General features: G+C 36.9%; 1 protein-coding gene across 1 annotated transcript; it reads left to right on the top strand.

The window, feature by feature from the left end:
- The first annotated feature begins 262 nt into the window (after positions 1-262).
- pex16 (peroxisomal biogenesis factor 16) lies at positions 263-10,580 on the top strand. Its single transcript, XM_084719426.1, has 11 exons — positions 263-544; positions 756-791; positions 2,642-2,718; positions 3,027-3,160; positions 3,817-3,917; positions 4,954-5,034; positions 6,763-6,912; positions 7,555-7,627; positions 8,402-8,521; positions 8,830-8,894; positions 10,135-10,580. The coding sequence occupies exons 1-11, from the start codon at positions 412-414 to the stop codon at positions 10,191-10,193; spliced, it is 1,029 nt and encodes a 342-aa protein (XP_084575552.1). The 5' UTR covers positions 263-411; the 3' UTR covers positions 10,194-10,580.
- Positions 10,581-12,743: the final 2,163 nt, after the last annotated feature.

Genomic DNA, 12,743 nt, shown 5'->3' with positions numbered 1-12,743 from the left:
ACAATAAAAAAGATATTTAGACAGTAATAATACAATAGGTATAAAAACACATTAAAACAGATTAAACAGACTAAATGACCAAATCATAAAGTAACCAATTTAATTTTCCAAATAAAAAAAAAACGTTTAGGACTGTATGTAATGCGTTCATATTTGTGGAACAAAGTTGGGGTAAAAAAAAAAAACGTGGACTCAATGAAAAAGGAAAGAACAGGAACCTTTGTGTTTGAACCTGGGAACAGGGGGACGTAAATTACTGTCGGTTCATAAACGCGGAAGTTTTATTTTTTAATATACCAAACAGTTCCGATGTACTCCAAAGTAACTAACTCCTCGATGTAGCTGTTATGTTGTGAACAAGAAGGTCAAATGACGAGTTTAGTTGTCAGTGTGCATTAATTAAAAGTTAACATGTCTAACATTAAGGAGTACATCGACAAAGTGACTCGATGTTATGAGCGCTACATTGAATATGTGAGGAGAAATCCAGCCGCCACAGCACAGCTGGAGAGCACCGTGCGGACACTGTCCTACCTGATCGCAGGTGAGTGACAGCAGACTGTCATTGATGGTAATGATACACAATAAAATGTTATTCAGTGTGAAAGCTCGGCTTCAGCTCTAACTGCAGTTAACTCCGCTGAACTTTGTTCCAGATCAGTGATGAGTTTCGTTTTTACTTAAACAGACATGACCCTTGTTCTGCGCAGAATGACACTGACTTTTTGATGAATGTCATGACTGTTGTTTTGCAGGAAGATTTACAGACTCCCATGAATTATCTGAACTAGGTGAGTAACATTATTGGTCAACACACCTGCTGTTTACAGGCCACTTCTTCCTGTGTTCACTCCGAGCAGTAATTACACTTGGGAAGCAATGGAATGTAACTAAGTACAGTTACTCCTACTTTTACTTTTCTTCTCTTGATAATTTCTATTTCTACTCCACGACACCTCGGAGGGAAACATTGTACTTTTTACTTAGTACTTACTACTTCTTACCACATTTGTCTGACAGCTGTATTTACTTTACAAACTAAAGTTTTTTACACACAAACAATGAAATGAATTAAATCTAATGTTTTGAAATAGATTACACTAGAGTTGCAATGATTAATCGATTATTCATTGATTCTGAACTTAATTGCCAACCAGTTGTGATAATCAATTAATCAGTTTGAGTGTTTTTTTAATGGAAGAAACCAACATTTTCTGATTTTAGCTTCTTAAATATGTTTTTTTCAGGGGTTTCTTTGCTCCTCTCTGACAGGAAAGTGAATATCTTTGGGTTTTGAGCAAAACAAAACATTTGAGGACGTCATCATAGGCTTTGGGGAAGGATGATTGACATTTTTCACCATTTTTGACATTTTAAAACAAACAATTTTTAATCAATGAATTGGAAAAATGATCAACTGAGTGACTATGAAAATAATCGTTAGCTGCAGCCCGAGATTAAACCACGCAACGGTTAATACAAGTACAGCTGAAACAATTAGGTGATTATTCAATTGAAAGAATATGAATTCATAAATATTTTCATACATGTTGAACATTTCATGGTTCCAGCTTTTTAAATGTTAAGATCTTCTGCTTTTCCTTTTAATTGTTCCATTAATTTTAATGTATTTGTAAAAGTTTTGTGGTGTCACTTTGGGCATTGGGTCATTGTGACGGCATTTCTTCTTTTTTTCAGAATTTTTACTAACCAAACAAAATTGATTAGTGGAGAAAGTGATCAGCAGATTAATCGATATTGAAAATCATAATTAGTTTCAGCCCTATATAAAATAGTTCAAAATGAGCTCCACTTCAACAAACTACAACAGTAAAAACCTGCTCTTACATCACTGAATGAGTCATAAATATCTAATGATGTCATATATCATCAAATAACAGTCACAGGGGACATTTTACTTTTAATACTTTAAGTACATTTTCCTGATTATATTTACATATATAAGTAACATTTTCTATGCAGGATGTTTATTTGTATCGAGTAATTTTACAGCGTGGTATTATAAAATATGACATATATAAATATCTCAATACTTCCTCCATCACTGCCGTTCGGAGTTCAAAGATAACTGTCTTAGCTTATACTGTATACTGAGATGATAATTGAAATGATAATATGATAATTGAAAAAGCATTTTAAGTTGATTATCAAGCAAAAACATTAGCTTCAGGCTGGCACAGAATGGTGAGAATTGAAAGTTGAATAATAAATATATTTGGGTTTTTGGCCGATTAACAGACTAAACAGCCTTTTGGAGAGAAGCGTTACATTTTAAACATTAAATTATTAATCAGAAAAATAATAGACAGATTAACCAATAATGTTAGTTTCAGCCCTGAAAATGATAACCAAAGGCTTTCTGTTGTGTTTTTCTTTTCCTCATAAACACAACATTTGTAGTATTATGAGCTCTAAGTTTCCATGTAGAGCAGGGCAGGATGAGAGAAAAATTCCCAGTCATATATCAAGATGAATTTTAATTTATTAAACTTAACATATATATGTAATGTTATTTACACAACATAATAGTCTAATATGATTACAGTGATAGACAAAGAATGGTGCATAATTGCTACATTTCCTGATAAACTCTGTCTTCATGACTGTTTGTCTTTTTCAGTCTACTCTGCCTCTAATCTCCTGGTGCTGTTCAATGACAGTATTCTGCGCAAAGGGCTGAGATGTGCCTTCCCTCCGGTGAGAAACCTCTCCCTTAGATTTCATACATAGAAACTTAAAAGCTTCCTGTGTTTTTATACAGGTCGGTGCACTGAGCATGAGTTGGATTATAAACGCCAGTCTCAATCTCTGTTATACACATTTCTGTTTTTGAGATTTTTCTGATTTAAACAAATGTAAGAAAGACAAAAATACAGCTGGAACTTGAGTTGAAGTTGAAGAGATGAATGTTCAGAAGTAGTTTTTAGTTTCTGTGCCATCGTGCATTAATTCCTCAGCTGTCCATCGAAAGTGAAAGTGCTGATTCGTGTTCCTGCTGTGTTCAGTCTCTGTCTCAGCAGAGGCTCCTGACATGGCTGTCTGTGTTGGAGTGTGTCGAGGTCTTTCTGGAGATGGGAGCCGGCAAACTGTGGGGGGAAGTCGGCCGCTGGCTCGTCATCGGACTCATTCAGATTTTTAAGTACGGTTCGTTTTTCTTGTGACCTGAAGCAGGATCTAATTTTTATTTTTTATATTTTGATTTAAAATTTAGATATTTGACCAAAAGTATGCAGACAGCCATGTTTGTGGCAACAGACCCGTTCTTGTTTCACCGTGACTGAGTGCCTGTGCATAAAGTTCCAGCTCCATAAAGAACTGGTTTTCTCAGTTTGGTGTGGGAGAACGTGGCTGATCTGCACAGAGTCCAGACCTCCTGACACCTCTGAACCAGATAATGGAGACTAAAACCAGGAGAGTGGAGGCTGTTAACAGCAGAAAAATAATGCCAGTTATTTTGGAATGTTCAATGAACTCATATTACTGGATGTTTGATGTCCACATACTTTTGGCCATGTAAACATTAACAAATGTAAAATACACAAAATAGAATTGTCCCATTTAAATTCTGTGCTTTGTTTGATTATTTATTGATAGAGATTTGTTTTAAGTTTTAGAAGATCATGTTTAACAGAAACTCCACATGTTGTCATATCTAGAATGCTGAGTAAAACGCCTTTTAAGGTGGTATGAAGAGTTAAAAGGAAATAATGAAATCACCTTTGATATGGAGCACTATGACATTCCCTGTCTGCTCTCCTGCCTCTGAACAAACTCTCTTCTCATGTTGATCTCCAGGGCAATTTTTCGTCTTGTGCTTCTTCTGTGGTACAAATCTGGCATCCAGACTTCACCTCCCATAATCCCCCTTGACAGAGGTGCAGACTGTGTCAGTGAAGGTCAGTTATCCTTTCTGTGTCACTAGCTGTCATTGCCTTCTTCCAGAGAGTCTAAAATATTTGTTCTGTATCCACAATTTAAACTCTTCACATGTCAGCATGTTAGTATGTCAGAGGTGTGGACTTGAGTCACATGACCTGAACTCGAGTCACAAATTTGATGACTTTAGACTTTAAAAAAAAAGTCTTGGACTTTAACACCAATGACTCGTGACTTCACTTGGACTTGAGTCTTTTCTCTTGAAAATTCTTGATACCCTCCCACAAATCCAAAGATTAAAAAGTCTGTTATTTAAAAACTGTGAGCCATAAATCAGTTAATTTCCCTTAATTTCCAACATTATCACTATTCACTCTCATTAAGTTGACACTAAATTCACCAGATCCACTTTGTTTGGACCAATCAGACAGCAGAGAACCATGAAGAACTAACGTTACGTTACTGAGGTCCAACTGAAAAAATCATATCAAAGATAATTTTGAATGACCGTTGTCAGGGCATAAAACCAAACATCTGTTGATCTTTAGAAATCAGGACTCAATAGTCAATGTCAACAAGACTCCAAAGCGCTCAGTGCAAAAACTAAAGTTGAAATTGAAAAATTGAATCCTTATCTTAAAATCAAAGGTCAAATTGAATCATGACATCCCTGAATCATCCGACTCTGCAGCTTCCCACACTATATAGAGTCTTTGCTGTTTAGGTTTTACAGGACATTTACTGTTCTGGTTCAGTTTCAGTGTGCTTATCAGCCTCGTTTTCAGCTAAAGAGCTCTAAAAACCCACCGTACCGACCTGCTCAGCACCAAACAGACAAAGTTAACTGGTGAACACAGTGGAGCATTTAGAAACTAAAGAATGATGAATGAAACAGCGTCGTGTTTACAGCTTGTTCCTCTGCCTCCAAATGTCCAAAACAATCAAATAATGCTGCTTTAAACTACACAAGAAAAACCTTCCAGTTCCTCCATTGTTTACTGGAAAAGTGCTGTGTATATGAGGACTAATGATGTGTTCGCTTCGTCTTCCCTGCAGATGATGCTAACAGGGAGCAACAAGAAGACTCCTGCTTTGTGGGTCAGAGGTCAGGACGGGTCATCAGGCCACTGGGCAACGGTGAGACTATAAACACTCTTTTTATTGTTGTAGTTGTAGTTGTTGTAGTAGAAAGTTTCACCTGGCAAGAAAATTTGAGCAATCTGAGCTTTTTAAGCGCCTGTGGGACCTGTGTGAACATCAGGTTTTACCAGAAACACAGAAAGGAAGTTAAAAAAAATCTCTGAGAGTGAGGCTGGACGTGTGCTGCTGCTTCTGTCCTCAACATTTCAGTGTCATGATCACCTGAGCTTCTGTCACTCAAACAAATTACTCCTCCTGCCTGAGTCCTGTATCAGTTTCTCACCTGTAATCTCCTCTCTTACTTAGACGGTAGCTTAATAACCACAAAAAATCAACTTCTGTAAAGATCAAAATGAGACCACATGGTGCAGACACCCGCTGCCTGACTGCTAATTAAATCTGTCACGTGTTTTTCATGCGCTGCTGGAGGCAAAATGTGATGTCGTTATTTGGGGTTTGACCTGAAGAACAACCTGTAAATCTTTTCCCTTTGACTTAAAGTCCCTTAACACATATTTCTGGCGTACACCAATCAGATTTAAGTGACATTTTAATCAAAATCTGGTGACAGTTGTTGGGATGTTTCAATACTGTCAGTTAGATGTAATCAGCAGATTAAGCTGAGTGTTTATTCTTAAATTAATCATGTTTTTATTTAAATCAAAACTTCAACTTAAAGCAGACATAATCAGTATTTTATGTGACTGGATAAAATGATTACAAGTGTGTAAAAGGTGTTGCTAAATTCACAGAAAAATATGAGTCTCTTTGTGGTGTTTTAGCATCTTTCAGCTCATTGTTTTGGTTTCCAGGTCCTTTTTGACTCTTTTGGTTCAGTTCACTGCAGCATCATCTAAAACTCCCCACAGAGATCAGCTGGTGAACACAGTGGAGCATTTAGCAGCAAAAGAGTCAGATATTCAGTCATTGATCAGTCCCTCGAGAGTCGGTAGTAATTAAGAAAACTTAAAAAATTGTGTATATACACACATACAACAGGCCTGTGTCTCAGCATGTCATTCATTAAATTCCTACTTTTAAAGTTTCTGTTATTATTTAAGACTCCTGAATAAATAACTCCTATAACTCACACTCTCACATACAAAGTGCAGTCAACCCCTGTGCAATATTAAATAATAACTGAAAAGTTCACCCTCAAAGCAACTAAATTGTATAAAAAGTTCCAAAATATCAGGAAAACTCATCTCTAATATTGTATTCACAGGAAATCTGCTCAAAATTCATCAAAAATCTACAGTTTTACACAAATTTCCTGCAGTTATTATGTTCTCTGTTTGGGTTAATTTTACAGTTTATCAGTTGTTCTCTACTGTAAATATCATGCATTGAATATAATATGAATTATCTATAAAATGTCAGTCAGGGGTCATCAGTTTACTGATATTTTTTTGATTTTGGAGTCTCCTGTGGACAAAAGCAGTCATCTTTCCACCATAATAACCACAAAATATAACTTCAAAAGTAAATTTATCTGGATAAAAATCTCTTCCTGCTTCTTTTTAACATCTCACATGCTACTCACTTTAACTTTGCCTCATGTGTAGGTCACATATAGAGGCATCAGTATTAAATTAAACCAGTTTCATAACCAGTTGAAATTCATTGTTGCAGCTTTAAGGAAACAGTTTGGGAGAAAAGTGCTATATGACTTTCACTGGAGGATTTACAGACTTTTCACCTCTTGTCGTCTTTGTTGCGTTGCAGCTCCGTCCCTGCAGAACCGGCTGTGGGGAGCGCCGAGTCAGAGGAAGAGTAGGAGCGTAAATGGGGAGAAGCTCCTCAGCAAACCAACAGAGCTGAACCTTCAGGAGACCATCGCCGAGTCTGTGTACATCGGACGGCCGCTCGTACACTGTATCCTTCAGTTATCGTTACTCCACTCCAAACAGTTGTCTGATTAACATACTGAAATATTTAGTTTTATTTTATTTTATAGAGAACATAAAATCTGCCACAGCTGCACAATCCTCTACATGTTTATAAAAAATATCAGAAATTTCTTGCAAGTAAATGTAAAAGTTTACTGCTCTCCTTCTTTTTCTATTTTTTTTTAAATGACTGTCCAGAATTTCTACTGTAATGGCATGTTTTTTTGTTTTTTTCTTTTGCTGAATTGCACTTACTGAGGATTTTGAAGTTGTCTTGCATTAATTGTTTTCACCTCTAGATGACACTATCAATGCTGCAGCTGTGTGTCACTCTGCAGGAAAGAACTGATGCCCTCAGATATGAAGCCACCTGTGTGCTGTTTGAGCAGCGAGAGCACAATGGAAACAGACTTAAAAAAAATACTCTACATTTATACAGTTCGCCCCAAAAACAAACAAAAATATATTCACCTGTAGCCGAAAACACCTTTCTTTTAAGGACAAAGTGAAGAAAAGAGACACTGTTAGTTATCAGATTCTGTGTGTTTTTGTTATTGTCCTGTAGTTTGTCCTCCTGGAGACCTTTTATTCGACAGTTTGTCCTTAAATCAAACCCTCCTGGCTGCAGTGCTCTGCCTCGGACTCTGTGGAAAACGGTCGTGGAAGCCGTGGCTCGTCTCTGGAGTCCTCGAACTGTCCAGGTAAAGAAGTTTCTCCTCAGCTATAATCATTCACATTCATCTAATTATAAGTTAGGACATTTAAAACACCACGCTTGATCTTTAATCTTAATACGTTTGATTATTTTGCAAAGAAATATATATAGTTATGTCTTAAGTTATTTCTGGATCTCAAACATGTGAAAACACGTTTGTTTTCACATTTGGACCTATTTTTCAACTACTGATCAATCTGCCATTATTTTTTCCACTAATCGATGAATTGTTTGGTCCATAAAATATCAGAAAATATGAATCAGTGTTTCTTTCTTTCTTTCTTTCTTTCTTTCTTTCTTTCTTTCTTTCTTCTTCTTCTTTCTTTCTTTCTTCTTTGTCCAGAGAGGAGTAAAGAAACCAGAAAATATTCACACTTCAAAAAAAAAACAAAAAACATTTTGATATTTTGAGTTACATATCACTTTTAACAATTATTGTTCTGCCTGTGATTTGAAAATTACAGTAGGTCTTATTGAGACTTTCATAAAATTTCAATTGATTGCTCCGACCTACATGAAAACAGTCTGCAGATCACAAGCTGCTCGATTTGTCCTCAGGCGTTGATGTGAAGCTTCATCTCTCTGCAGTCATTCAGGATCTTGTTTGTTTTAAGATCTTTATCAGGCCTGACAAGTGAGCGCTGAGTTATGAAAACATAAATCTAAGATAAGAATCTCTGAAGATCTCATTCTTTTTTATGCCTCCACAAACTCACCGTCTGAGAAGTTATTTCAGGTATTTTTGTCCGTCTCCTTTCAGTTTTGCTGTGCTGAGTGATGCAAAATTTCAAAATCGATGGGAAAAGGCCGAGATGAAGAGGAGAACCTTTCTGCTGCTGTACTACCTTCTTCGTTCTCCCTTCTATGACAAATTCTCAGAGTAAGCATCTTCTTAATCTGTATGTTTGTAACTATTAATCAGTTGACCATGTATTTGTTAGACAAACTCATTGTTTAGTCCATACAATGCCCCACAACTCAAGATGATGTCTTCAGTTTACTCGTTCTGTCCAGTTAACTGTCCAAAACTCCAAAGATATTCAAAATCCTCACGGTGAAACTGGAACCAGAGATTGTTTGACAGATTTGCTTGAAAAAATACTTTAACGATTATCAGAATTACTGGGAATCAATTTTCTGTTGTGAAACAGTGTTTTAAGAGTTGTGTCTGTGTTTCTTCGTCTGCAGAGAAAAGATTCTCTTCCTGCTCAGACTGCTGGCTGATCATATCCCAGGAATCGGTCTGGTAGCGCGTGAGTACTGTGGTTATTTCTGCTATGATGCTGATCTGTACGTATGAGCTCTTTAAAGACAACCTTTTCATTAGTGCATTATCACCTGAAAATAAGAATAGTTGTGATCTGATACCTTAGAATGAGGCATTTATATCTGCAGAGGGTGTCGCTCCTCCTCCATGTTGCACAGCCAAGTTTCTACAGTTGTCCAGAAACCAAACACCGGCTCTAGATACAACCTGGGCACCGCAGGTTCTCAAGTGATCTTCAGTTGGTTGCAGTCACTGCTTGATGCCCCTTAATCTGACAGACTGGTCCTTTAATCACATTTCAGTTTCAAGTAGGGCTGCACTGATTGTCCGTTATTTAAATTCAAAGCTTCTCTTGAAGTTTTCAAATGAGGATTCAGATGTTATGACCAAAAATATCAGACAGAATCCTTGAATATAACTTGTCAGTTTTATGAACATGAATGTAATTTATTGTGCTGTTGCTGCTGTGAGGCCACACCATTAATACAGGGGTGTACCTTCCTTTGTGTGGACTGAGTCGGAGAGCAAACAGTGTTTTGACATGAACATTGTTAATGAAAACTGTTTGTTCCTGAACTTTTGTACAAGTCTTTCCATTTGTGAAAACTAAAGTGGAGAAAATAAAATGGTGCGTTGTTTTACACTTTAAAATTGTAACAGATGAGACATAGGAAATGTAAACGTCCAGATCCTTGGCACTTTACTTTTTTTTTTAAATCCAGCCCTTCTAAAAACCTGGTGTTAGGCCTGGTGTTGTCTAACCTTGATCAAAACTGTGTAGAAACACCAAGTTTTAACAGAATCAATATACATGAGGGCTGCACGATTTGGTAAAAAAAAATAAAGTCATATTGTGATTATTTTTCCTGAAATTGCGATTGTGATACACAATACTATCAGTTTTCCATTACAGTTTTCATGTTCACTGAAAAAAACCATCAAAATCATGATGATGTGATATTTATTGAGGTCTGAACCAAAAAACACATTTTCTTTCATCTGGAGAAAATTTTTAGACCTCATTATAAAACTGTTTTCTCAAACATTTTTCCATATTCAAAAAATTGTGATCTGGTTCTGAGATTTGAATATTGTACTTGGCCATATTGCCACTAATTGTGCAGCACTAATATACATTAAAAAAAGCTGCTCAGCATTTGAATGAATTTGAATTTTCCCACTCAGATATGATCAGTTCCTAACATATTGGTGTTTGTTGCGTTCAGGTCCTCTGATGGATTACCTCCCCACCTGGCAGAAGATCTACTTCTACAACTGGGGATAAAACCTGCTGGATCTGCTCTGATCTTTGATGTTTTTGAGTCAACACGGGCAACGGCAAGAAAAGAATCCTCACACCCAGGGACAGAGACTCTTAGAGACGCCATAATCCCCCAAAAATCTGATGAAATGATGTGGAAATGATGACCGCGACCGACTGACAGCAAGGACATTTCTCAGTAACAAAATGTCTTGATTTAGAAGGTCATAGCAGAAATAACAGTCATGATTATCTTGAGATTATTTTCAGTGATTTCCAGATTCCAACAGATTTTATTACTTTGTTTTTGACACTAAAAAACTGGTTTTCCCTGTCGGAGAACTTTGTTCTTTGAGTTCAGGATTTATGCCGTTGTCTGTACAGTGAAGCCAACTGCATTGACAGGTCGTTCGATATATGGCAGAGTATTTTTGTGAGCACTGTCGTCTTATTTTATCTTTTCATTTCGAGCCTTTCCGGTGAGATAATCTGTCGGAGTGTGCAGCTTCATTTGTCGAGGAGAAGCGTCAGCAATTTGCTGCAGGCAGAAATCTTTCAACAGAGGACGTAAAACCGAGCAGCGAAGACTGAGAAGCACTTAAGAGTTGAGCAAAAACATCTCAACACTTCATTTCCACCAGCAGAATTTCCAGCTCTTGATTCAATGTTGGAGAGTGTTCCTGCAGAAGAGGATGTGCGTGCACACACACACACACACACACACACACACACGCGCGCACACCAGTGCTGCAGTCAATGACCAGAACAAACTGCAGAGGTTTTCAATCTTTATTAACATACTGAATAAGTTTCTTTTTGTAGCCTACAAATAAATAGTTGAATGTTTCATCCTTTTCGGTCCACATTTTTGTTACTTTTTGGAGAGTTTCTCGTGGGTGGGACACACACAGGCATGGCCACGCTGGGAAAAATATGACACTCTGATCTATCAAAGAAAATTTAAACAAACCGGTTTACAGACCTCTCACCTGCTCAGACAGTCCGTTCACTAACCTGTTGAATGTCAAGTCTGCCGGGAACTTAAAGGAGTGGGTGCTGCGGGTTTGAGAGAGGGAGTGATACATGTCAGCTGTCACACCACGCTAAATACGTCTGGTTGGTTTTATCACAGAGGTCCATAATAGTCTGATTTTGTTGTATTCTTGCATGTGACCTGCCCCTACAGGTTTCCTTGTCCCAAAGACAAATCATTTAGTCTCATCATCAGTTATAGGCACAACCTTTGAGGCTGTTTACACCTGGTATTAACATGGTCCTCAGACCGCATTCTTTCAGCAGCGTGTCCACACTGATGGACCGCCTACTCAACTGATGTCCCTGAAGTCCAAACAAAACAGCTGTCTGACTTCCACTTCACTGGGATAAATTAACTTTACAAAACTGCTACAGCAAAACATTGACTTGTTTCTTATAAGAAAAATACTTGGCAGTCGTGACACTGTTGTACATCTCCAACATTTTGTGGTTGTTTGAAAACAGTTTCAACTGATTTCGCTATTTACAATAAATTATGAGAGAAGACAACATTTTATTGACCGTAAACGTCAAATTTTACAAATACCGTAAACAGTAAGCAATAGAGGCTACTTCTTTGTCTCCAGCGTCCCCAGACTCTCTTACAAAAAATCTCCAAATAAAGAGTTTTTGATTTAGAAGAAACTTTATAAACTTTGTGAAACACTGCCTACAACAAATTCTTACTTAATTAGTTGTTTCTTTCCTTGTAAAACACACTGGTAGTTGCTGCACCGTGGCTTTAAAACGTGCTGGAACACACGGTTTCAACTGCTTTCAACATTTATACTGAAATTATGAAAGAAGACATTTTATTGATGGTAAACTTGTCAAATTATACAAAAACAGAAAACAGCAACCAATATAGACCAGTTCTTTGTCACCAGTGGAGAAAGTTTTGTGAGTTGCTGAGTTACAAAATATGTATAAACTTTGTGAAATAACGTCTACGACAATTTCTTAATTATTTAGTTATTGTAAAATTCAGCCAATGTTCTACATCATGTGTCAAACACGAGGTCCGAGGGCCAAATATGTGGCCTGCAAGGAATCGAATTTGCACAATATGATTCTGTGCTGCACTGTACAGCATATGGTGTCCAAAAACTACATGTCCCAGAATGCACCCTGAATTTTCTTATTCGTGCACCCAAGGGAAATATACATCTTGGATTTGAAATCTCGCTTGTACGCTACTCAAACTGAACAACCCTTAATTTGATTTATTACTTATACTACTTTGAATTTTGTTTTTTACAATAAACTGTATTAAAGTTGTACACTTGAATGTCTACTTGCTATTATTTGTCCTAGATATCTGTTTTCAGAGCAAGTAATTATTAAGTTATTACTTAAAGCAGGAATAATCAAATGCACAGGCAAATGATTACCTTAAAATGATAAGTTTAACATTTATAGTCTTTCATTTACTATCAGTCTTTTGATGGCGACCAATGATGTTGTGGTCTGGGACTAAATTGAGTTTGTTCTGCATAAAATATTTGTGTAAAAAACTTTGTGTCCGTTTGACCCAAACTG

The sequence above is a fragment of the Lutjanus erythropterus genome, chromosome 1 (assembly GCF_056507025.1).
Source record: "Lutjanus erythropterus isolate fLutEry1 chromosome 1, fLutEry1.hap2, whole genome shotgun sequence".
Lineage (NCBI taxonomy): Eukaryota > Metazoa > Chordata > Actinopteri > Lutjaniformes > Lutjanidae > Lutjanus > Lutjanus erythropterus.
This window is presented reverse-complemented; position numbering and strand designations above follow the sequence as displayed.